This window comes from Rhincodon typus, chromosome 14, assembly GCF_021869965.1.
Source record: "Rhincodon typus isolate 14 chromosome 14, sRhiTyp1.1, whole genome shotgun sequence".
Classification (NCBI taxonomy): Eukaryota; Metazoa; Chordata; class Chondrichthyes; order Orectolobiformes; family Rhincodontidae; genus Rhincodon; species Rhincodon typus.
The window spans coordinates 17622690-17649566 of record NC_063345.1 but is presented as its reverse complement, the minus strand read 5'-3'; the positions used below and the strand labels follow the sequence as shown (position 1 = coordinate 17649566).

The following is a 26877-nucleotide window of genomic DNA, read 5'->3' as shown; positions in this document are numbered from 1 at the left end:
GATGTAGTTGAGTGTACTTCGGAAATGTGCAGCTTCCCGAAGAAGGCCAGATGAAGAGCTGCCAAATGCTTCCTTCCCATGAAGTTTGAATGGGACACCTCAAATGTGAGTATGTAGACTTCTGCTGAAATGCTGAATCGAGAGGAATGTGATGTGGGCGTTGAGGCTACAGAAGGAATAATTGAATAATTTCTCATTGAAGGACTCAATTTGTGGGTAACTCAGGAATTGCTGAATTCTGTAGTCAGGTACCTGACAACCATTTATTGTAAATGCAGTCGATACAATGTCATGTGGAAATATAGTGTCAGGATTGGCAAGACTCAGACATGGGCATATTTTAAATTTTCTCCCTTTGGATGCTGCTTTAACTTTAAATGGCAATCCAGTCTGGCTGGACAAATGATTAAAGGGGGTAACAATCAAGCTATTGACACTATTGACACTCAGGAAGATATAGAAACTGTACAAGAGCGGAGCAAGGTGATATAATAAGAAAGAGGTCCTACTTCACTGAAAGGGGATGGTTTTTTTGAATAACTTTGCCGAAATAACTTTAGGACTCGAAAAATCTCCAGTCTGAAATGACTGCTCTCTCATAAGAGAAAGAGGACCAGTGATGGTTGAACCTGAGGGTCACCATACCTCAAGTGAGGGGTGAGGTTGAAAGGGTGGGACCTTTGTGGTTATCTCAGCTAGTGTAGGAATAAAATCTGCATTGTTGGTGAAACTATGCATCACAAATAAGCTGTCCAGTTAACTGATGTCTGGTTAGGATATGTAACATAAATCACTCTGAGATCGAGTAATGCAAATACCTTAATAAGAAGTAAGTGACAAACGCAAAGTGATGTAATTATGCATATCTTTTCTGAATGAGGGGCAAATTCTGGTCCAATAATGTTGCTGGCTACCTATCTGTTACTCATAGAAGCTGTGGTGAATTGTTGAATACTAGACAAGAAAGATAATTTACACACAATATTAAATAGTCCATTTGGTAAAAATGTTTGTGTTCATTAGTAAATTTTGATTTTGTTGCGTATTGACAATGTTGGCTTCTATTTCTTGTAGAAAGATATTGTGCTAGTAAGGTTTTGAGATTGGTGAGTTGGGGGAGGTAGTTGTCGGGAAGAAAGGTCTTTGAGCAGGTTTTACAGTTCTGAGCATCATTTGAGATGATCAGTATCATAATGTTTGGTCTCCTCTCTCACAGGGTGATAAAGGATTACCTGGTCCTCTTGGAAGACCTGGATATCGTGGCCCTCCGGTAAATGTTTCGTTCTGTCATCCATGTGGGGTTTGTGGTGCTCCGTACCATCCGTACATCACTCGCAAACTGGGAGGGGGAGAAGAGAGATGTGAATGTTGTAAATGTCTCTCCCCCTCTGTGATTCTCTCCCAGATCTCCTTTTCAGATGTGATAGCTCTCTGCTGCAAGTACTGGTGACTTTCATGTGTCTCCTCCTCCTGGGTCACTTCAATGGCACAGATATTCGGCTCATCATATCTGTGCCGTTCATCAAACACCCATGTGTTTTTACTGTTTAATATGATGAGTTTCTATCAAAGTGAAATCTAGCCTCATGTAACTATTGCCTTCCTTCTTTTCCAGGGATATTCGGATGGAACTAGAGCAAAAGGAGAGAAAGGAATCCCTGGTCTCCCAGGCCCGAGGGTACGGAGCAACATTTTAACTAAATTGCCAATCGTCATATATTCTCATTCTGCTGAGTTTAAGGGGAGGGGATGAAAGATGTTCCTTAACAGCGGCGTATCACTGCAAAAGAAATCAGTATGGGTTGATATCTATTGAAAGAACCTTAGCAATCATTATGCAAAAGGGGAGAACAGTACTGAAACCTATGGCCCAGCTTTCTGAATTAGTGCTTGCAGTGTGGTGCTTCATCCACCAAGACCATATACAGAATCCCTCCAGTGTCGAAGCAGACCATTGGCCCATCAACCCTCCAACGAGCATCCCATCCCCAATCCTATAACCCAGCTAATCCACCTAACTTGTACACTATAGGCTATTTAGCATAGCCAATCCACTGAACCTGAACATCTTTGGACTGTGGGAGGGAACTGGAGCACCTGGAAGAAACCCACACAGACACGGGGAGAATGTGCAGACTCCACCCAGACAGTTGCCTGAGGGTGGAAGCAAACCCGGATCCCTGGCGTTGTGAGGCAGCAGTGCTAACCACTGAGCCACTGTGCTACCCAGATTTCCATATTCTCTATAAGTATCCATCATGGACAGCATGTTAATTTTCCAATATGTCCCCTCCAGCAGGCATCCTGGCATTTAGAAAGTTGACCGTTTTTTTTTCATCATTCATTCATGGGATGAGGGCATTGCTGGTCAGGCAGCATTTATTGCCTATCCCTAATAGCCTAGAGAGCAGTTGAGTCATCCACATTGCTGTGGGTCTGGAGTCACATGTAGGCCAGACCAGGTAAGGATGGCAGTTTCCTCCCTAAAGAACATTAGTGAATCAAATGGCTTTTTCTGACAATTGACAATTGAGAATAGATTTGTGGTAGGGAAGGCGATGGCCTAGTGGTATTATCGCTCGACTATTAATCCAGAAACCCAGCTAATGTTCTGGGGACCTGGGTTCGAATCCCACCACGGCAGATGATGGAATTTGAATTCAATAATTAGAAAAAGAAAGTCTTGCATGAAGAATCTACTGATCACCATTGCCGATTGTTGGAAAAACCCATCTGGTTCACAAATGCCCTTCAGGGACATGTGACTCCTACATGGGACATGCCTACATGTGACTCCAGACCCACAGCAATGTGGTTGACTCTCAATTGCCGTCTGAAATGGCGTAGCAAGCCACTCAGTTGTACCAATCGCTACAAGTCTCAAAGAAATGAAACTGGACGGATAACCCGGCATCGACCTAGGCAAAGAAGACAAAGGCAGAAACAGCCCTGTCGACCCTGCAAAGTCCTCCTCACTAACATCTGGGGGCTAGTGCCAAAATTGGGAGAGCTGTCTTACAGACTAGTCAAGTAACAGCCTGACATTGTCATACTCACAGAATCATACCTTACGGACAATGTCCCAGACACGACCATCACTATCCCTGGATATGTCCTGTCTCAGTGGCAGGACAGACCCAGAAGAGGTAGCGGCACAGTGGTATACAGCCGGGAGGGAGTTGCCCCTGGGTGTCCTCAATATTTACTCTGGGCCTCATGAAGTCTGATGGCTTCAGGGTAAACAAGGACAAGGAAACCTCCTGCTGATTACCACATACTGTCCTTCCTCAGCTGATGACTCAGTACTCCTCAATGTTGAGCAATACTTGGAGGAAGCACTGAGGATGGCACGGGCACAAAATGTACTCTAGGTAGGGGATTTCAATGTCCACCACCAAGAGTGGCTCAGCAGCAGCACAACTGATCGAGCTGGTCGGGTCCTAAAAGACATAGCTGCTAGATTGGGTCTGCAGCAGGTGGTGAGGGAACCAACAAGAGGGAAAAACATACTTGACCTCACCCTGACTAATCTGCTAGCTGCGGTTGGATCTCTCTATGACAGTATCAGTAACAGTGACCATTGCACAGTCCTTGTGGAGACTCCCACCTTCACAGTGAGAATACCATCCATCGTGTTGTATGGCACTATCACCGTGCTAAATGGGACAGACTTCGAACAGATCCAGCAACTCAAGACTGGGCATCCATGAGGCGCTGTGTGCCATCAACAGCAGCAGAATTGTACTCCAGCACAATCTGTAACCTCATGGCCTGGCATATCCCCCACTCAACCATTATCATCAAACCAGGGGATCAACTCTGGTTTAAAGGAGAGTGCAGGAGGGCGTGCCAGGAGCAGCACCAGGCAGACCTGAAGATAAGGTATCAACCTGGTGAAGCCACCAAACAGGACTACTTGCATGCCAAACAGTGAAAGCAGCAAGTGATAGACAGAGCTAAGCAATCCCACAACCAATGGATCAGATCTAAGCTCTGCAGTCCTGCCACATCTGGTCGTGAACAGTGGTGGACAATCAGTGGTGGAGGAGGAGGTTCTGCAAGTATCCCCATCCTCAATGATGGAAGAGCCCAGCGCATCAATGCAAAAGATAAGGCTGAAACATTTGCAGCAATCTTCAGCCAGAAGTGCCGAGTGGATGATCCATCTCGGCCTCCTCCAGTGGTCCCCAGCATCACAGATACCAGTCTTCAGCCAATTCGATTCACTCCACGTGATATCAAGAAACGGTTGGAGACACTGGATACTGCAAAGGCTACCGGCCCTGACAACATGCCAGCAATAGTACTGAAGACTTGTGCTCCAGAACTTGCCACTCCCTTAGCCAAGCTGTTCCAGTACAGTTACAACACTGGTATCTACCCAACAATGTGGAAAATTGCCCAAGTATGTCCTGTACACAAAAAGCAGGACAAATCCAACCCGACCAATTACCGCCCCATCAGTCTACTCTCGATCATCAGTAAAGCGATGGAAGATGCCATCAACAGCGCTATCAAGCAACACCTCCTCAGCAATAACCTGCTCAGTGACACTCAGTTTGGGTTCCACCAGGACCACTCAGCTCCTGACCTGATTACAGCCTTGGTTCAAACATGGACAAAAGAGCTGAATTTCAGAGGTGATGTGAGAGTGACAGACTTGATATCAAGGCTGCATTTGACCGAGTGTGGCATCGAGGAGCCCTAGTAAAACTTGAATCAATGCGTATCAGGGGGTAAACTCTCCAGTGGTTGGAGTCAGACCTGACACATAGGAAGATGGTCATACTTGTTGGAGGTCAGTCATCTCAGCCCCAGGATATCTCTGCAGGAGTTCCTCAGAGTAGTGTCCTAGGCCCAACCATCTTCAGCTGGTTCATCAATGACCTTCCCTCCATCATAAGGTCAGAAGTGGGGATGTTCGCCAATGATTGCGCAATGTTCAACACCATTCGCAATCCTGAGTGTTATCATTGACCAGAAACCCAACTAGACTCACTACATAAACAAGAGCAGGCCAGAAGCTGGGAATACTGCGGTGAGTAACTCACCTCCTGACTCCTCAAAGCCTGTCCACCATCTACAAGGCACAAGTCAGGAGTGTGATGGAATACTCCCCACTTGCCTGGATGATTGCAGCTCCAACAACACTCAAGAAGCTTGACACTATCCAGGACAAAGCAGCCCGCTTGATTGGCACTACATCCACAAACATTCACTCCCTCCACCACCAACGCTCAGTTGCAGCAGTGTATACTATCTACACGATGCACTGCAGAAATTCCCAAAAATCCTCAGACAGCACCTTCCAAACCCAAGACCACTTCCATCTAGAAGGACAAGGGCATCAAACATATGGGAACACCACCACCTCCAAGTTCCCCTCCAAGCCACTCACCATCCTGACTTGGAAATATATCGCCGTTCCTTCACTGTTGCTGGGTCAACATCCTGGAATTCCCTCCCTAATTGCATTGTAGATCAACCCACAGCAGGAGGACTGCAGCGGCTCAAGAAGGCAGCTCACCACCACCTTCTCAAGGGCAACTAGGGATAGGCAAGAAATGCTGGCCGGCCAGAGATGCCCACATCCCACAAATGAGTAGAAAAAAAAGGTCATCATTAGATTCTTTTTTCATGATATTTATTGAGGTCAATTCCACCATCTGTCACAGTGGGATTCTGGGTCCCCCGAATGTTATCTGGGTCTCTGGATTAATGGTCCAGTGATAATATCACTAGACCATTGCTTCCCCTGATATCTGAGGCTTGCTGTACCACTGGACTAAATAAACAGATGTAGTGACACAGACATAAATGGTTCTCACTGCTCTGACTCCCATTCTCACTGAGAGAGAGGAAAGTGGCACCTGGAGGTAGCTTGGCTGTAAAGAGGGTTACAAGGCGCCAACATAGATTTTGCAGGTTAGAAATACCACTGAAATAGGAATTTTAATGTGGGAATCCCCAGAGGAACTCCACAGGAGCATAATCAAAGACAACCTGACTACTACCCAAAGCAGGAGATTTTGAGATAGGAAGTGGCAGGCATTGTTGAGGATCTTAAAGAGGAGAGAGAATTGGAAAGATTTAAGGATAGAATCCCTGAACTTAGCATCTAGATTCCTGAAAATCATTCAGATTCAAAACATGTCCTCAGGTCTGATGGCCTTCTTTGGAATTCACAAGAAGAAGTTACAATATAATGTAAACATAGATCCATTCATGGAGCTATATAGGATTATGAATACCTCTCAACTAATTTCCCTCAGCCTCAGCTAGCTAAAGCCAGATTCAAAGACAGCAAACAGGTCCACTGACTGACCCAATTAAAGCTTTGGAATCAGTTTGGGTTATTAGCTTACTCCTGATATTTATTTTCAATTAGATTTTAGCTAGAGTATAATTTTCCCAGATACTAAAAGGGACTGGGTGAAATTTATCAATAACTACACCCCCACCAAACGGGGATAGGAGTAGGGTTCACTGAGCATTTAATGCAGAAAACTAAATGAACCAATTTTTTTAGAATGAAAACACATACAATTTGGTGCTTAAATGAAAAATATAAATTATGGAACTAGATAAATTCTGAAGGGATAGCTAATCGTTAGTTATGAAAGAATCCAAGCATCAAACTTGTTATAGATATGAGTTATTTTAAAGTAAGGATGTCCATCAGGAATGCAATTAATAAAAACGCATATTGCTGGAGAAACTCAGCAGGTCTGGCAGCATCAGGGAGAGAAAGCAGAGTTAACGTTTTGAATCCAGTGACCCTCAAACAAAACAACGTTGTGAAGGTGGAGGTCCTGATAAAATAATAAGCCTTGGTGCCAAATACTCTTTTGTGTGATTGCAGTTTTAATTATAAGGGCTGGCATTGTATGGTTATGTGTCAGTGTAATAGTGCGAAGTGGAGAACCATCTTCTCTATGTGTGTATTTCTCATTGGCAAATTCGCATTGTTGTGTAGGGAATGAAAAATGTTGTGTTTGCATTGTTGGTTTTGCTGCCTGTCAAAAAAGTTATCTTGCTCTAAATTTAATTTGAAAATAACTTTGAACTGAACATGCCTGTACAGTATCAACTCTATATATTTAGATCTTTGTTCCTTCACAAGGCTTCAGATCATGTAGGTTCAAGAGATGATGAAGCAGTGCTATTTTGTGGTCTAACAATATTATTCACAAAAGTGAAGCAGATTTGACTACACTGCATCTCTGGAGATATTTCAAACCACTGGGATGGCTCTTTTGTCCAAGATTTCTCATGGCAAAACAAGACTTTGACAAAGATCATACTGTGTTCACATTGCATGGAACAGTTAGATCTGATAAAGCTTAGCCTGGATAGTGTTAAGGCTTGTCACCTGTTATCCTTTATTGCCTTTGAGAATGTAGATGAATTAGATAGAAATTGCAAGTCGGAAACAAGCCATTCTGCTCAACCAGATCATGTTTGGTGTTTACCCTCCATATGGTGTCACATTCCCACTCCATTATCATGTCTGGTTATTTTCATTTCATTGAAAAAGTATTTAGGAGGTCTTGTGGGGCAGTGGCTGCCTCGGATCCAAAACCTGCAGGTTCAGGTCCTCCTCCAAGACTTGATGGCCAAAGAAGGTGCATTCATAATGTGGCCAAACAGGTTGAGTGTCAACTTGTAAAATTCCTGGTCAACCATGTGATGGAAAGAAATTGGAGCCTTTACTGTCCAGACTGCAATGTGGATGTGAAAGTTAGATAATTATGTAAAAGTGAATGTTGCCGTAGCAACTCAGACTCATGGGAGTCTGGTTAGCTTTGTTGGCTGGATGGATGGTGTGGATGACATTTTATCCTGATCCTGATCCCAGTTCTGGTTGGGATGGATTAGGGAGCTGTCTTGCTCTCCTGTGCAAGGTGAGATCGCAGAGTTGTGACTGAGTCTTACCTTTTTTCTTGACCTACCTATGGTGGAGGTCACAGTGCTGTGGCTCAGCCTTGGGCCTTGGGCATTGGGCATAAATATGAAGAAGAAGAGAAGCCATTTAACCGATTCTGAAAGGTTGGTATTGGAATCCAGCCGACAAGAGTGCAGAATCAAGCCACAAGATGTTCAAGCAACTTTGAATCAGATCCTGCCTCACTGGGAAAAGCAACAGCCCTATGCTTAAGCCAAAGAGCTGTCTGAAAAATCTGAATAAATTGAATCCCAAACACTGACTATGACTCAAAATCTTGGTAATAGACTTGACACCATCTCCTAGACCCTGTCTTCAAATGTTCATGGTTTGCCCCAGAATATTCAGGATGAAGTGCAGCACCTCAGTAAATGTACAGAGGAGATCTGCAGTTCACTTTCATTTGTATCACTAATTCTGATTCTCTGTTCCACAGTTTTACAACCCCCTGCGTGAAAAGGGCTTTCCCGCCCACCTAAATTTAATTTGGTTGGTCTGTTACTTCCATCCACGAGATATAGATTAACACTTCCAAAATGTTTTCCTGTGGTGACTTCATTTTGAGGCTTGAAAATTGACATGACCCACTAAGTGAGAACTGAGTGGAGTGGAGGAGTTCCTGTGAGATCCAGCGTATTAGGGTGGGAGGTGCACCTGTCAGGGTCAGGGTCTGTCTGTTAAAATGAGAGAACAACTGTTAGAACTCAGAGATCCATGATAGTCATTGGTGCTTGAGAACTTCATGACCTCAAAATTCCAGCTCAGGACCTTCACTTAGGGTCCCAACCTTCACTTTAGGAAGCTCCGTTATAGATCTTTAAATCATAGAAATAGCCTGTTTTATCCATTGTCTTCCTTCCTATTTTTAAAATCCTTCATCAAATCACTGCTTTATCTATTCTGTTGGACAGCAACGAACCCCAGTTTAAGTCTTGTTCAGTGATAATACTTGCATAGTTTGTAATTTGGTCTTAACATTAGGCATCCAAAACATCTGATCTTTTGGCTTTTGAGGCTGCAAAGAAAACAGCATTCATTTATGTTCTCCAGCTTTCCTTCCCATGTGACAATTGGATAAGATCATAGATAGAATACTATTCACAGCTCATTATGCACATCCAGGATGACCCAGTCAGAAGAGTTCAATATTTTTGTTACATGGTAAGTATTAAAAATCTACATGCAAATAGATAGATGATCTTGAGAATATGCATGCTTAAGGCACAGGAAGGAGATTGCAGAAGGTAGTTGAAGGCAAATTCAGTACACAGGCAGTGACAATATTTTGATGTGATCTGCTTCTTTCTACTCTGTACCAATGCTCCAATCAGTCCCTCTTTACTTCTAAAACTGCTCTTTGAAATACATTTGCTTTAGTGCTTTAATTTTTCTTTTGTTGAAATTTTAATTGATTCCTTTCTTTGATTCTTTTAATTATTCAAGAATATACTTTCTTTTCTGAATCTATTCCCCGATGAAAGTTCCTTGATTTGACTCCTGCTCCCCCATGCCCATTATTGTTCATCCAAATGTTTATTGTTTATAGCTGCCGTCAAGCCTGTAGGTCTGATGAAACCAGTCCAGGGGGTCCCAGGAACATAGTTGGGGAGCTGTACAGATATAAGTCAAGCATCTGGACACTCATCATTCATTGCATAATAGGGTGGACCATGGTCAGTCTGGAGTGTCCATCCATTAAATGTCATTAAAAGGTGGGTAGAGAGAGAGGGTGATGTTATCAGAGGCCACTTCTGTGGGAAAGAAATTGGGGAATGTCGGGGTTGGAGTCAGGGAGCAGTGATGCAGAGGGGAATGACGATACTGAAGGAGGCCAATTTAATATGTGGGGGGGGGGTGGGATATGGCACAACATAGGAAAGAAAGGGGTCACACAAGAGAGTAGGATCATCAATGGTCAACAACACCCTGGCTTCAAAGGACCGAGGGGGTCAATGCACTACAGGTCTGTCATGTCAACTTCTTTGGCTGGGGCAGGGAGGGACAATGGGAGGTGGGCAGATGTTGACCTATGTAGACAGGTTGGGTGGGACTTGGAAAGATGCAAAGCCTTTGGGGTTGACAGGGAGGGCTACCACAAAGGAAATGCTGGTTGGAGTCATACCTGGCAGAAAGGAAGATGGTTGTGATTGTTGGAGGTCTGTCATCTCAGCTCCGGACATCTGTGCAGAAATTCCTCAAGGTAGTTTCCTTCATCATAAATTGCTTCATTAATTACCTGCTTCCTTCTATAAGATCAGAACTGGGGATGTTCACTGATAATTACACAACATTCAGGACCTCTCATGACTCCTAAGTAGCTCAAGAAGCCCAAGAAGTAATATTTACCTTTTTAATTTGCTGTTTGTCTGTGTTTAAGAACTTGTTCATGTTCAGGGCAGTGAAGTAATTGCTGAAGCAACAATTACATGAGGTCACTGCTACCCAAGAAGTACCAGAAAAATTTAGTTGTAAAGGGACTCAAATTTCCAACATTGTGAAATGAAAGGATTTGGAAAGAAAGGTGGGAAAATGGAGCATTCTGAGGATGGTGGTATGTAGCAGAGGTGTGTTTAAGAGTGATAAGTTGATGGTGCTGGTCTCTGAGACCATGAAGATGAATTGGACGGTCGATGTTGCAAACAGTTGAACTCCATCTGACACAGTGGTTGAGGTTGGAGGATGGAACTGGCAGCAAAGGCACAGAGTTTCTGGTGGAGGCTGAGAAAAATGGCTTTAGATTTCCTAATGTTTAACTGAAGCAAATGGTGCTTCACCAAAAATCACGTCATGTCTGAGATCACAAAATAATTTGGGTCAAAAAAAGGCAGTGATTCCCTCATTATAGATGTCGGAACTTGTGCCATGTCTTCATTTGGTGTGATTTAGGGCATCATGTAATTGGAAAAGAGAGTGAAGATCAAAGATAGATCTTGACGGACTCCAGAGGTAGGGCGTCATGCTGCATGAAGTACCTGAATAGTTTACTAACATGTGGGTTATGTATTGATGCATTCTTTATTCTTCCACAGGGCTCTTTTGGCTCAGATGGATCACCTGGAATTCCAGGAAGGAAGGTAAGTGCCCTTGGAGTCTTCTGCAAATTGCTGGATTAATATCTTAAAAGACTTGCCATTGTACTCATTCATACATGTACTCGTTTGTACTTAGCTGTCTGCTATTCAAAGCTAGATAAATGTAAAAGGCTATTATTCATCCTGTCAGCATTTGCAATTGAATGAGTTGTGTGTACCACTCAGAATAGGTGAATGACTACTTGTAAAACTTCCTCTTCATATTATGATCTAAAATTTTATTATTCATCTTTGACCATTTATTCCCCCACCCCCATTGACATTGTCACATTGCTAACATGATTAGAACCACTAAGTAAGATCTGTGACTGCTATACCATTGGAACCATATGGCCTTTTTCTAAAGGAGTTAATCAACATAAAAAATAATTCATTTTGTAAGGTTCTGAAGATTTGTAAAACTCAACTTCCTACAAAATTGCAGATAATTGTCGTATCTTTCTTTCATGGGTAAAGACATAAAGGAAAAAAGTAGCTAGTCCAGCGAACCTGTCCTGAATTGACATGGTATAATTCAACATGAGTACACGCAGCATTCCTTCCCAGACACATGAGAGAGGGAAAAATATCAGGCTCAAGAAAACAAATGGACCTATATGGGAAAATAATCAACAGAATTCCTCTCAGATCCAAATCAAACAAAGCATGCTCAAAATATCGCTGTGACCACAAAGTATGAACCCAACATTGCACCAACCTTTAGCATGTAGTAATATTCACCAAATGAAGGAAGCCATCTAAGAATTATTGCAGCGAAGCCACGCTCACTCCATAGAGTCATAGAGTCCTACAGCACAGAAACAGACCCCTCGATCCAACCAATCCCTGCCGAACATAATCCCAAACCAAACTAGTCCAACCTGCGCGCTCCTGGCCCATATCCCTCCAAGCCTTTCCTATTCATGTATCTATCCAAGTGTCTTTTAAACATTATAACTGTAACAGCGTCCACAGCTTTCTCAGGAAGTCCATTCCACATGCAAACCACCCTCTTCGTAAAAAATTTGCCTCATATCTTTTTTAAATTTCTCTCCTCTCACCTTAAAAATGTGATCACTAGTCTTGAAATCCCCCATCCTTGGGAAAAGACAACTATCATTAACTCTATCTGTACCTATCACTATTTTATAAACTTCTTTCAGGATGCCTCTCAACCTCCAATGCTCCAGTGAAAAATGTCCCAGCCTATCCAGCCTTTCTTTATAACTCAAACCTCCCATACCCGACAACATCCTGATAAATCTCTTCTGAATCCTCTCCAGCTTAATAATATCTTTCCTATAACTGGGTGACTAGAACTGGACACAGAATTGCAGAAGAGCCCTCACCAATGTCCTGTACAACCTTAGCATGACTTCCCAACTCCCATACTCAAAGGACTGAGAAATGTAGGCAAGCAAGCCAAACATTTTTATAACCATTCTGTCCATATGTGATGCAAACTTCAAAGAATTATGTACCTGCACCACTAGGTTTCTCTGTTCTACAACTCTACCCAAGGCTCTACCATTAATTGTATAAGCCCTACCCTTGTTTGTTGTATCAAAATGCGATACCTCGCATTTACACAAATTGAACTCCATCTACCATTTTTCAGCCTATTTACCCATTTGATCAAGATCATTTTGCAATCATAGAAAACCTTCTTCACTATCTAATATGCCACCAATTTTACTAACCATTTCTTCTATACTCTCATCTAAATCATTTATATAAATGACAAACAAAAGAGGACCAAGCACCGATCCCATTACTCTCAGTCTCCTGTCGTTAGGCCAATTATGTGTCCAATTGGCAAGCTCACCAAGAATCCCATGTGACCCAACTTTACTAATTAGTCTACCATACTGAACCTTGTCAAAGTTTTACTAAAGTCCAAGTAACCAATGTCTAATGCTGTGCCATCATCAATCTTTCTGGTAACTTCCTCAAAACATGCAATCAAGTTTGTGAGACACGATTTTCCTCACACAAAACCATGCTGACTATGCTTAATCAATTTTTGCCAATGTAATCACCTCCAACAATTTATCCACAGCTGAAGTCAGACTCACAGGTCTACCGTTCCCCAGTTTCTCCTTACAGGCTTTCTTAAACAAAGGTACAACATTAACTGCCCTCCAGTCATCAGGCACCTCACCTGTAGTTATAGATGATGGAAATATTTCTGTAAGGGGTCTCGAAATTTCCTCCCTTACTTTCCACAACGTTCTGGGATACATTAGATCCGGTCCTGGAGATTTATCCACCTTTATGTTCTCTAAGACCTCCCAAACTTACTCTTCTGCAATGTGAACTGTTTTTAAAACATCAAAGTTTATTTGTCTGCATTCTCTAGACTCCATTTATTTCTCCACAGTGAAAATTGATGCAAAATATTTGTTTAATATCTCTCCCATCTCCTGGGGTTCAACACAAAGATGACCTCCTTGATCTTTAAGAGGTCCTATCCTCTCTCTAGTTACCCTCTTTCTCTTAATGTATTTGTAGAATCTTTTTGGATTATCCTTAATCTTATCTACCAATGCTATCTCATGTCCCCTCTTTGCCTTCCGAATTTCTCTCTTATATCTTATATCCAAGAGCCTGTAACTCATTCCAAGCAACAGTAAAATACTGCCAGAAAAATCTTCTTCTGCCATCTATGTTAGCATCCTTTTCTATTTGTTTCTGGGATGTGGATGTTGCCAGCTATGCTATCATTTGCTATCCATCCCGAATGGCCCTGGAGAAACTTGTGGTGAATTACCTTTTTGAACCATTGCAGTGTTGTTAGTGAGGGAGTTCCAGGCTTTTGACTCTGTTATAAAGAAGGAATGGCGATATAGCACCAGGTAAGGATGATGTGTGACTTGGACAGGCACTTGCAAGTGTGCTTTTCCTGTGCCTTGCCCTTCTAGATGGTAAAGGTCATGGGTTTGGAAGGTGTTGTCAAATGAGATTGTGTGTACATATAAACAAAGAGCACTCGGCTTCTTGAGCCTACTCTGTCAACTACATGTTTTGGACAGAAAGATTAATGCTGTCTTACCATTCAGTGAATTGGCTGGCTGTATTTATGTGCTCCTTATTACCTGATCTGAACTGGTTTCAACTGCTTCTTTAATTAAATAAGCCCAACTGCTCTCTAGTGAATACCTTGTTAAAACCCTACGTAAGGCAGGGAACTAAAACACTTAAGCTATAGATTTCAGTTAACTGTTATCAGCAAACAAAATTATATTTGAACAAAATGTTTAATACCCTTGTACCCACCAACTACCGGCATTCAGACCTAGGCTGAGTTGCTGCAATGCATCATGTAGTTAGAACACACTGCATCAATTTGAAGGGAGTGCTGGTACTCCATTAGTGTATATCATCAACATTTAATTGGAAACTGACTTCATGGATGGAATTTTAAGCTGCCAAATCCCTGAAGCCAACTGTATAAACATTACTTTGGACAAATCCTTCCCAATTTTCTTTTCTCTATTTTAAGATCAAATTCACATCTGTCAATCTTTTCTCATAAGTTAATGTTTTTACTCTTGAAGCTGGTTTCCTTGTTGCTCCTCTATGAAACCTCTTCCATGGTTGTGGTGCTCCTAATACGTGTGTGTCGATATCCTCTTTGTTTTCACCTTGCAAAACCAATAAGCCCTAAGCACACCACACTCTAATGTGAAAGTGTTTCAATCGGGTTTTCAAGTTGTTGAATTTAATTTGCAAATCAAAATGTTTTGAAGGGCCAACCAGGCTTCCCTGGAGCAAGTGGAAGAGATGGTTTCCCAGGAATGAAGGTAGGTTTTGAACATATTTCAAAAACAAATCAATAGAAATAATGTATTTTCTGCTTGATTGTTGCAAGCCCTAATGGTGAAGATGTGTAGATGATGAATTAGTCTCTTGAGTGACATGCTTCAATTCATGTTTCTGTTTCAATGGAATGAAGCTTTCTGCGTTTGTCAGTTGTATGGCACATGTTTCAGGGCAGGCAACTTTTGAAGAGAAGGGCTGTTTTATTCCCCTTTAGTTTCCAGTTCTCTCCCCTTGCTCTAAGGTGCCTCTGCCAATTACACATCCTTCACATGTGAAGTTAGAGCTAGATGATATTCAGCAATGGGATTGTCATTGTCAAGCCAATTCCTATCTTTGCACAATATTTGTAACATAACCTACTTTAGCAGGGATCACTGCATAGCAATCAAGAGCAGTAAGAAGAGGTTTTTCGCTTTCTAAGTCATTTTAGGACTCCTGTTAATATAGTACAGCCCATTTGTCAAGTTTGGAATGTTTCTGTTAACTTGTAGAGCACCATATTGGAGCGTTGATCCATTGCCTAACATGAGGCACAGGATTTGGTTTCCTACCTTAGTGGGGCTTCTGATCCTAGCTGAATACATATGGGAGAAGCGCAAAATTATATGAAGAACTTATCCACAAGTAGTGAGATGAGCAGCTGTTGGAAATTACATCTCCAGTCTGCTCTCTAGCATTTTGTACTGGCTGCTTCAAAGCACTTCTTCCTGGCTGCAACTAGTCCAATTCCTGACAAAATCAAGAAGGGATATGTGTGAAACAACTGCAGGTTTCCATCAGATAAAGAAACCCAACAGCTGAACTAAGCCATCAAGAACAAAATAGCAAAGATAAAAATTGTGGTTGGAATTTGATTGGGAATCCCACATTGTGGGCAATATACCTTGGTGTTGGGCTTAGCAGTGGCTCTGTAAGTTGCTTGAAGAATTTCTGAGGTGGTATAGCTTCAAGGTTTTGATGATTGAACAGATGGTAAGGTTAAAAGATGTCCCAGGATCTGGAATTCCTCATTAACCCCCTCCGATAAGCTGGTGGGGAGAGTTGAGAGAGAAATTTCATCAATAGTGTTGGATGTTTGGACTACATTAATAACTTGATATTATGACAAGTTGGACTACATTGCCAACTCAAGAATGATCTGAAGTGTGCTCAGAAATAAGACATTATGGGAATTTGTGCAATAGATTCCACTGTTCTATTCATAATTGCCTGTAATATCTACAATATCAAAATGCATGTACAGAATGGTCTGGCAGAACAGAATTTGACTATCACTGAGAAAAGGAGATATGCTGCCAAAGCTTTTTTGTCTTCTACTCATCAGGGCAGATTCACAAGAATGTCAAACCACTAAAGAAACAACAATTTCTACATGAGAAGATAGTGCTGATTGAACGGCAAATGGATTCTGATTGGTTGAGACGTTACCAAGCAGAATTCACCACGGAATAGTTGACCATCGTAGAGATAGTAAGAACTGCCGATGCTGGAGTCAGAGATAACACAGTGTGGAGCTGGAAGAACACAGCAGGCCAGGCAGCATCAGAGGAACAGGAAAGTTGACGTTTCGGGTCAGGACCCTTCTTCAGAAATAGGGAAGGGGAAGGGAGCTCAGAAATAGATGGGGGGGTGTGGGGCTGGGGAAGGTAGGTGGGATGGTCATAGGTGAGTGCAGGTAGGCAGTGGTGGGGAGTTGACCACCGTGGTTTTATTTGGTTGACAAAGTTGCAATGCCTAGTCATATTCTTCCTGTTTCCAAGGACCAAGCCCATGAATGAATGTATGTAGCTTCTCAGAAGTATAAATGAGCTACTTTGCAAAGTAATCTTACATAGTTTTTAGTATAGTTCTTAGCAAAACCATTTTCTTCAGTAAACGTTGTCCAATTGCAGAGTCACACTTAAAATTGGACACTATCTTTAAGTTTCACATATATGGATTTGATTAATGTTGCAGTAGTCTGTCTGATGTGAAGAACCAAAAAGCTGGTGTTTGATAACAATCCACTTGTCTTTGGTATGTACAGCCCATATATTTGGTATTGATCCAGCACTGAAATTTATGCACAACAGTACGCATTTGTGCAGTAAGCAGAACCTCATTTTGACTTGATGGCATCCTGTTAGTAGATGATCCATTGATATTGCTACAGCATAGGAGAAGAGTCAACTTATTAAACAATCACTGGTTCGAATTGAAAGAGAAGTTCAGGGATTAATTAGTCAGTTGCCAACCAGTCAGCAGCCTTTTCTCATGCCATATAAATCGTTGTTCCCTTTGAAATTTGGTGTTCTTGAGATTTTGCCCTGATGAAAGCAAGCTGAACAGTTTCAACAGCAAATCTCTTTCTCGGCAGGTGCTCAAAACATATGCATGTTTTTGTGGGAAATTTAATGTAACATCTAATGATATTGTTTTCTGCTTTATAGGGTGACCAGGGTGATGTGGGTCCACCAGGACCCCCAGCTTACATAGATGGAGGTGGTGCTCTTGTTAAAGGTACAGACTAACTAATGATTTATTTTATTAATAATCAAAATTTATACGGACAGTATAAAACTTTATCTTCATTGTGCAATGTAGTGAGAAATAACAAGATCCCATTGCATTCCAGACCATTTCTCATGTGCTTCCCTTGAAGTATTTAATCTTATTTTGATGTCTGAGCAACACATATTTCCTGTGAATTTCCAGCATTATTCTCTGTTTTAAAAAAACAGACAGGACCAGGACTGCAGGGGAGTGCAAGTGCTGCTGTATCTCAGTGAAGGAAGGTACCTGATTGTGGTTAACTTTTCCGTGGACATTTATTCCTTCTCCTTCCTTTGGTGCCTCCCCGTTGCCTACTGGCAGTTGGAAAATAATATTGGGAGTGAATTGTGGATTTTCCTCTTAATTATTCTAAATGGATTTTTGTCACAACGCATTTTCACTGGCATCTGAGTCTTACATTATTTTGATTAAAATAAATATGGCCCTCTAAGTAAAATTTCCACTTACAGTTGCTAAGTATGAGAATACTGGGTGGGAGCGTGTGAAGTCAGTGTGAAATGGACTTGAAGTTGGCAAAACGTTTTGCAGTTATATAAAACCCTTATTAGGCTGCATTTGGAGTATTGTGTGCAGTTTTGGTCAAAACACTACCAAAAGGATGTGGAGTCTTTGGAGAGAGTACAAAAAAGGTTCACCAGGATGTTGCCTGGTCTCCAGGGCATTGACTATGAGGAAAGGTTAAAAAGACTAGGATTGTTTTTACTGGAAAGATGGTGGCTGAGAGGAGACCTGATAGAGGTCTACAAAGTTATGAGAGGCATAGATAGGATGGGGTGGTCGGAGGCATTTTCCCAGTGTTGAAGTTTCAATTACAAGGGTGCACTGGTTCAAGGTCAGAGGGAGAAAGTTTAAGGGAAATGTGTGAGGGAAGTTTTTCACGCAGAGAATGGTAACAGCCTGGAATGCACTGCCAGAAGAGGTGGTGGAAGTGGGCACACTGAAGACACTTAAGAGGCACCTAGATGGGTACATGAATAGGGAGGGAATAGAGGGATACGGATCAAAAATGTCAGGTTTGTTTTTAGATTAATTAGGGCATGATGGTCGGCACAGGCTTGGATGGCCCAAGGGCCTGTTCCTGTGCTGTACTTGTTCGTTTGTTCATTTGTTCAAGTGAATCATAAGTCTGTTATACACTGTCAACAGCTATTATTTTAGATTGATTGGGACAATATTGTCAAGATTTTTCATTTTAAGCCAAGTAAACGCAACAGAAATTAGGTAACAGGTTTCCAGATAAACGTTGAATTGTAGTTCTATGAACTTTAGTAGAAAAATGATCAGGCAGAGTGAAATATTAACTGCATGGCACCACAAACCTGTTTTACACTTGATGTTGTAGAACAGTTTCACCTGATTTGTTTTTTGAGCTGAAGGAAAGCCTGGCCTGGCCAGGAGACTGGATAATTCAACTAAAACTTGCATTTGTCCAGCATCTGAAATATAATTAAATGTTCAAAGAGCCTTTAAGGGAGCCTTATCAGAAAAGATTTGACACTGAGCCACATAAAGCTTTATTGGGGCAGCTGGTGAGCATTGTCATCAAATGCATGGGAAGGAAGAGAAGAGGTGGAAAGGTTTAGGGAGGGAATTTCAAAGCTTAGATAGAGCCTTGACAACTGAATGTTCAATTGTTAAAGGAAGGTGGCAATAATCAGATGTGCACAAGAGATAAGAATTGGGGGAGTGCAAAGATGTCTGAGGATTTTAGGATGAGATGAGGTTCCAGCGATAGAAATGATGTGGAGGTGCCAGTATTGGACTGGGGTGGACAAGGTCAGAAATCACATGACACCAGGTTATAGTCCAACAGGTTTATTTGAAAACATAAGCTTTCGGAGCCTTACTCCTTCTTCAGGTGTTAGTGAGAGAGGTCGTATGAGTAAAAGATCAAAGGGTCACACCATTGATGAGGATGTATTAAACAAACCTAGGATGCTGTTTGGTTTGGTGTCTGGTTTTATTTCTAAAGTAGGAATTTATAAAATGCCACATTGACCGACTGTCTATAGATAGTGTACTTTTTGAACAAAATGGAACGTCTCTGCAAATGCAAATTCATCCCATAGATTCACATGCGTGCGTGCGTGCGCGTGTGTGTGTGTGTGTGTGTGTGTGTGTGGCGTGGGGGGTGTGTGGAGGGAGGGGGGAGGGGGATATAGATAGAAAGGATGAGAATTTTAGATTCAGAACCAACCGATGTCCCTGATGGTAAATGCTGCATTATTGACTAACACTAATATGATCCTAGCTGATGATAATATGGACAGGTCAGATTCCAGAATGAAAGCTGACTTGATAAATCAAATATTTATCTTTTGCAGTTGGTTTATATGGTGAATAATTACTGAAACATTTTCACATAAAGCTGCAGGTGTTCTTTAAAAACAGAATATGTTTATTATACAAAAGAAGAAAAATAAACAAAGCTATATTTATTGTTTTTTATTCATTCATGGGATGAGGGTATTGCTGACTAGGTCAGCAAAAATTGCCCGGAGGGCAGTTAAGAGTCAAGTACATTGCTGTGAGTCTGGAGTCACATGTAGGCCAGACCAGGTAAGGATGGCAGTTTCCTTCCCTAAAGGGCATTATGAACCAGATGATTTTTTCCTGACAATTGATTCATTCTCATCATTAGATTCTTAATTCCAGGTTTTTATTCAATTCACAATCCATCATCTGCCACAGTGGGATTTGAACCCAAGTCCCCAGGACATTATCTCTATGCTATTCATTCACGGGATGAGGGCATCGCTGATCAGGAAGCATTTATTGCCCATCCCCCTAATTACCCAGAGGGCAGTTCAGAGCCAACCACATTGTTGTGGGTTTGGAGTCACATGTAGGCCAGACCAGGTAAGGATGGCAGTTTCCTATCTTAAAAGATATTGGTAAACCAGATGGGTTTTTCCAACAATCAACAATGGGTTCATGATCATCATTAGATTCTTAATTCCGTATATTGAATTGAAATTCCACCATCTGCTGTGGCAGGATTTGAACCTGGGTGCCTCAGCACGTTGTCTGGGTCTCTGGATTAACAGTCCAGCAATAACACCACTAGGCCATCACCTACATGTACTACCGTTAGAGAGATCTTAATGCAAACATCAAAATAAAGTTTCAGTCTGTTTCCCAACACCATCTGTTACTGAGACTCAATGCCAAAGAAATATCACTCTAATCTTACCTTTTTAAATCTTTACTCAACTGAGGTTCTTTTTCAGGTTTCCAGGTTCTTTCCCATGGACTGTTGAGACCTTTTTTACAATTTCTTTCTGAGGTTGATGGCATAAAACTTGTACAATTTTGATGGCCTAAACTTTCTCAGTTTTAACAATTTGAAAATTTCTTTCCAAACTCCCCTGGCTTAGAAACTCCCTGCTGATGTGACTGGTTCCCTGGAACTGAACTGAAAAACCTGCTTATAAACTCAACTTCTCATTCAGTAGCTCAGTGGTTAGTACTGCTGCCCTCACATGAACAGGGTGACTGTCTGTGTGGACTTTGCACATTCTCCCCTGTGTCTGCGTGGGCTTCCTCCCACAGATGTGCAGGTTAAGTGGAACCGACCATGGAAAATGCAGGCATAAGGGAGGTGGGTGGATCCGGCTCGAATGCTCATTGGAGGGCTGATGTGTACTCAATGGGCCGAATGGCCTGCTTGCAAACTGTGGGGATTCTATGATTCTTCTGAACTGAAATCAAACTGACTGCCATAATGTGTTTGTCAGAAACCTAGCAGCTTAACCATCTTATTCATTAATGCCACAGGGATATGCCAGGCAGCTGGTTGAAGTCATATATTTTCTTAGAATTGAGGTTGTTATTCCAGAATGACTTTCTGACTTTTTATAAAATAAATCTTTCACAGCGCTATCCAAAATCCCTCTGTTTCTATTTTTAAAAGCCACTTTCCAAAGATGAGAATATTCTACATTAGAGATCCTTCGTAACAATACACTTTAGTGCTATTGGTTCTAACAAAGCCATGCAGATCAGACTGGTTGGCTTATTTGATCCCTGGTCATGCTGGGAAGTTCTAATGCCAAATTCAATGGTATCAATTGAAGATGAAGGACGATAAAAAAATGCAGGGACCCCCTCCTGATCAGACTAAGTGAGTCCTGCTGGGCAGAACTGCCATATCGGACTTGGTGTAGCCTAACTGCTCCATTGTTAAATAGTCAATATTCATTCAGGGCTTGTTGAGCCTCATGTATACAGGAGTAGAGAATATCTGCTATTCAATCATCTCAGAGCGATGGCTTGAAAAGTTTGAGGGAAAAGCCTCAGAGACGGATAGAAATCTAAATATTCTGTTTTGTAATTGAGGAATCTTGGTCCAAAGTACTTAAGTAGTTAATTGACATTCCTGACAGCACAGCAGGAATCTTACTATTCAGAAAGCATGAACCAAAGTGTTGTCAGAAACCTCATTTAACCTTATTTGTGCCTTAGATTTTGGAAAGACAAAATATGTGCAACTCACAGAGATGTGTTCAGGTGTGCTGAGGCTCTTCTAGGATATGATATGAACTTTGACCATTGTCTTTTGCACTTGCAGGTCCCCCTGGAGATTCAGGTTCACCAGGATTCCCAGGTCCTGTGGGAATCCAAGGTTTACCAGGTCCACCAGGATTGCCAGGACGTTTGGGCTCTCCAGCACAAACTCAAGGTATGACTGGGATTTCCCCTTCCCAGTGCGGTGTCAGCAATTTGTGAGGAAGTTGGAAAGTATAGACAGAATGGAGAAAAATCAGAATTTCAATTCAAGAAGTTGTAGGGAAAGCGAATAACTCAGGTTATAGAATGAGCTTCATTGTACTTGGATGTGGAGGGGGAAGGCAATTCAATGTAGAAAAGTGGGGCCTCACAGACAACAGGAGGGGGCTGGGAACCCCAGCAGCTAGCATGTGTTCTCACAGGTCACCCTGGCCACAACATGGAAACAGTCTCGGGCAATCAAGGACATTGGAATTTCCAGTGCTATGGGCTAAAGTGAGGATGGTAAATATAACAAGAAAGGGCTGAACGGAAACAAGGAGCGGTTGAAAGGTTAGGTGTCTGTCTATGCATTTTGATTAAGTTTGAATGTCTGAGACCATGGGGTCTTCTTCTTCCTGCAGCTGAGCAGATTTCTGTCATCCTCTGCGTCCTAGAGACCTGGGGTGTGTTTTTTTTTCCTCGACCAGCTGCAGTGAACATGTCAACAATGTGCTCAGTAGATTGTTCTCTGGAATCGAGTCAAGAAAGAGCACCCTCTGAGGTGACAGACTCTGAGCTGGTGGTGGTGGGGGCACAGGTGAAAGCTTTGCTGGTGAATCTTCATGAGATCGAGTCAATGATTTCATCTTCAGAGGATGAAGCACAGCTGAGGAACTGTAGTGCTGGTGTCTTCTTAGCAAATGCTCGCTGGATGCTGCTTGTATCTGAATAAGGGAAAAGAAGGAATGACTTGTCCAAGAGGGATAAACACTCATGCCGATTAAGGATGAATTAGCGCTGGTGATAATGAGTGGCACAGCGCAATGTTGCTTGGTCAGCCACTGCAGTCTCTCCCTTGGTTGTGCTCTTTCCTGGCAATGTGTTATGCTTGACTCCTTGACACCAAAGAGAGAGATTGAGTATGAAGTGATAGAAGAAAGCTTGTGGTGATTCACAAGCAGGACAAGTGATGATGTGTCTGCAATAAGTCAATACAGAGGGCAGGAAAGGTTAGGAGTTTGGGAGGACGAGGTGGCCAAGAGCTGTTGAGTGGATATGATACATGCAACAATGAGAGTTGGAGCCCATGAGCCCTGGTGAGAAGTCAGTGCTCTGGCAGAGTTTGAAGGAACACTGGTCCCATGAGCATGACGTAGCAGAGAGAAGATTATCCTTGCGAAGCGCAGAAGATCATTCACCTGCTTTCTGCACTGCTGGGTGTCCTACTTCACCCAGGATACAGCTGTGATGTCAGGGCTATCTGTGTCTAGGCTTGCTGTGTCTGGTGGTGTGGCACCCTGTGGCAGTCCGCAGAAAAAATGAGGGATCTTTCTTTCGCCAGCTCTTCTGGGTCCCTCTCTGTGAAGCTTTCTTTTCTGTACTGTAACATTCCAGCACCATAAGGTGAAGGGAGGTCCTTGGTTTGCAGCACTTGAACTGATGTGCTGATGGGCTTTAAATACAGGCCAGTGATGCTTCACACTAGAAGGTCCCAGCAGTGTTAAGGAATTCTGCCTTTCCTGCTGAGCAATTGCACAAGAAGGACACGTACCAGTACTACGAGTCATTGTATTGTATGTGTGGGTTGGCTTCATGTAAGTGGGAACCTATCACTGCAAGTAGAGATAATTCTGCTGATGCAGAACAAGGAGAGACAGGAGAACAGAAGAACTGCAAGGATTAGATGCATTTTTTAATTAAAAGCATCAGCCAACATTAAGACTTTATGTAAGCCATAGCCAAGAGCATGAAGGGCACCTAAGAACTCAGTTGTAAAGTTAATGGAATGAGGAGCAGAGGAATGCGTGAGAACTTATTGCAAACCTTCTGGTTGATACCAGTTGACTAGTGTTGACAAGTCGGACAGTTCCGAAGAGTTTCTGCGCCATTGGTAGTTGGGGCAGCACAGTGGCTCAGTGGTTAGCACTGCTGCCTCACAGCACCAGGGACCCAGGTTCGATTCCCATCTTGGGTGACTGTCTGTGTGGAGTTTGCACATTCTCTGTGTGTGTATTTCCTCCAGGTGCTCCACTTTCCTCCCACATTCCAAAGATGTGCAGGTTAGCTGGATTGGCCATGGGAAATGCACGGTTACAGGAATAGGACAGGGGGATAGGATGCTCTTTGGAGGATCAGAATGGACTTGTTGGGCTGAATATCCTGCTTCCTATAATAAGTGCCTCAGGGGATATCTGATAACTCACCACCCTCAAAGGATCCCTAAACCCCGACCTCAAAGGATACTGGACATACTCTGAGGATCTCTGCTACTTTCTACCCCCAACCATATCTGCAGGGATGTTTCAGTTCCCCAAAGAGCTACACTAGCTATCCAAAAGAAATACACTGTGTCTAGACTTGACCTTACCTGGTCTATTCTGAACACTGTGGGTTCTACACTCCAGGGTCTCCAAATCCTGTTTCATTGAGGCAGCTGTACCTTTCAAATGGCCCTTCTTGAATCCCCAATCCTGTGAAAATGAGAAAGGCCAGGAAGGGGACTTGCTATTCCCAACAAATTGTGGCATCTTCACCATGATGGAGAGGTGCTATCAGAGATTTCATTTTATTTTAAAATTCTGAACTCGAGTTCATTTTTCTTTCAACGTGCAAACCATTAAAGATTCCGCACTTGCATATATTGAATTGACGACCGTGTCATTGTGTTGGTTTAATAATTCTGATTGTTGTTTATCAGTAAGAGTATAATGATGGAGGCAAGCCAGGTTTGATATATCAGTGACGCTGTGGCTGTAAAGAGGCTACCACCATTGGGCTTAGTAAGTGTTCAGTTTTTGTTTCTGTTGACTAGGTTCCAAGGGTTTACCAGGATTTCCAGGTATTAAAGGACCTAAAGGCGAAAAAGGTTCACGAGGAAGAATGATATTCTCACAACCGGGACCACAGGGTCCACCAGGTTTACCAGGCCCACCTGGACCTCCTGGTCCACCAGGTATGTAACAAAGTAGAAAGGAATTGGACAGAATCATACGTACAAATTGTGAATTTACATATTGTTTCTTGCTGGGAATATCATCCAATTGTTTTGAGCAAAGCAGCTGAATACCTCCTTATGTTTGGGAAGCAATTCATGGCACTATGGGCTGGGATCCCCAAGCTGAATCTCAGTCACCATGCCATTCCATCTGTGAGGGAGTTACCCCCGGCATTTCTTGTACAGTGAGGCAGTTGGCTGAGTTAGTAAATTCTCTCCTTTTTCCTCACTGGGAAATCTAGATAAAGAGCCATGACCATTATTCAGATTGAAAAGAGTTGAAGAGAAGACAACATATTCAAGAAGCACCGGTTAGGTTGCGTCCAATTAATGTTTGGTGCTCAAACTCAATGGTTTTGCGATCTAGGCAGGGAACGTTTGCTCTCTTGCTTCCATCAATACCGTGAGCCATTGTTCTACTTTGTAAAGATATGAGTGGGTCAGCTTCGTGTAAGTTGGAACTTATCACTGTAAAGAGAGACAATTCTGTTGATGCCGAACAAGGAGAGACAGGAGGACAAAAGAAATGCAAGGACTGGATGCATCTTTTAATTGAAAACCTTATCCACTCTAGATATGCCGTAGCCAAGAGTATGATTAGGAGAGACCACTAGATAGTCATTTTGGAGAAAAGGTCCCATCTTTGTATTGAGGATAATCTCCATTGTGTTATGCGCCACCAGCGTACAAAACGGGCTAGATTTTGAACAGCTCTAGCAACTCAAGGCTGGGCAGCCGTGAGGTGCTGTGGGCCATCAGCAGCAGCAGAGCTGTGTCCCCATGGCTCAGCATGTCCCCCACTCTACCATTACCACCAAGCTATGGGGTCAACTGTGGTTCAGTGAAGAGTGCAGGAGGGCATTCCAATAATGTGAGTATGATTATATCAGGCTGTTGCTTGACTATATCAACATTGTGTTATATTTTGGATGGTAGTTTTGAATTTATTCTTTTTTCAGGTAAATGTTATGATCTCGCATATCAGTAAGAGAGGTTTTTGCAGTGGAACTGCGTGTGGAAAATTTGCCAAAGATCTCAGTGTACCTGTACCACCCCACCCCACCACCGCACCCCCCCCCCCATAGTTTTTTACACTATCAGTAAAATTCTGCCTTGACTTCCCTACCTTAGTTTTCAATATGCTCATAACCCTCTGACATTCAGTCATAGAACTACAAAATATTTTAGATTTCATTTGGGGCTGCTTGTAAGTCTTTTGAATTCTCCAACTTTCTTTCCTGTTCCAGTACCACCTAAACCACCCTACAATATCACCTTTCCACTGTCTTCCTGCTCCTGAAGGTACTGTCTGTCAAACCCCTCTTGTGTTGAGTCTTCTGCCTCTTCATAGGATGAAAAGCTGTGTTGCACTGAACTGCTACCACTAGAGGGTGAATAAATGTGATATAAATTTGTATGTTGAAAAAATTTTACTGTCAAGACTGCATTTTAGTCAAGTATAAGGTGAAATGTTTATAAGTGAATGAACTCACATTTTACATTGTGCTGTCTTACTGACTTTTTGTATTGTATTCTTATTGGTGTTTGTCCAATGAATTTACTTTCTTGTCTGTGATAGACCCACAGAATGTATGGATAATGGGAATCAGAAAGGTATTAACTGGCTTGGAATATTGCTATGAATCCTAAGTCTGGCAACATTACCAAAAAGGACTCAAATTTGCTTCCCTAAATAATCTGCGTTTGTGAAACTTTTGACTTTGTTAAAAGTTTGTTGACTAGATCTTATGTAAATGATCTGTGTCTCATGTAAAAGTGAG

General features: G+C 42.3%; 1 protein-coding gene across 5 annotated transcripts in view; it reads left to right on the top strand.

The window, feature by feature from the left end:
- Nucleotides 1–26877, top strand: part of col4a6 (collagen, type IV, alpha 6) — a 380416-nt gene that overhangs the window by 254816 nt on the left and 98723 nt on the right. For all 5 annotated transcript variants that reach the window (XM_048605112.1, XM_048605109.1, XM_048605111.1 and 2 more), the window contains 7 exons: nucleotides 1217–1270; nucleotides 1616–1678; nucleotides 10975–11019; nucleotides 14766–14819; nucleotides 17268–17337; nucleotides 21962–22072; nucleotides 24914–25054. In XM_048605112.1, coding sequence (XP_048461069.1) covers nucleotides 1217–1270; nucleotides 1616–1678; nucleotides 10975–11019; nucleotides 14766–14819; nucleotides 17268–17337; nucleotides 21962–22072; nucleotides 24914–25054 — 538 coding nt within the window. The remainder of the gene's footprint in view (nucleotides 1–1216; nucleotides 1271–1615; nucleotides 1679–10974; nucleotides 11020–14765; nucleotides 14820–17267; nucleotides 17338–21961; nucleotides 22073–24913; nucleotides 25055–26877) is intronic.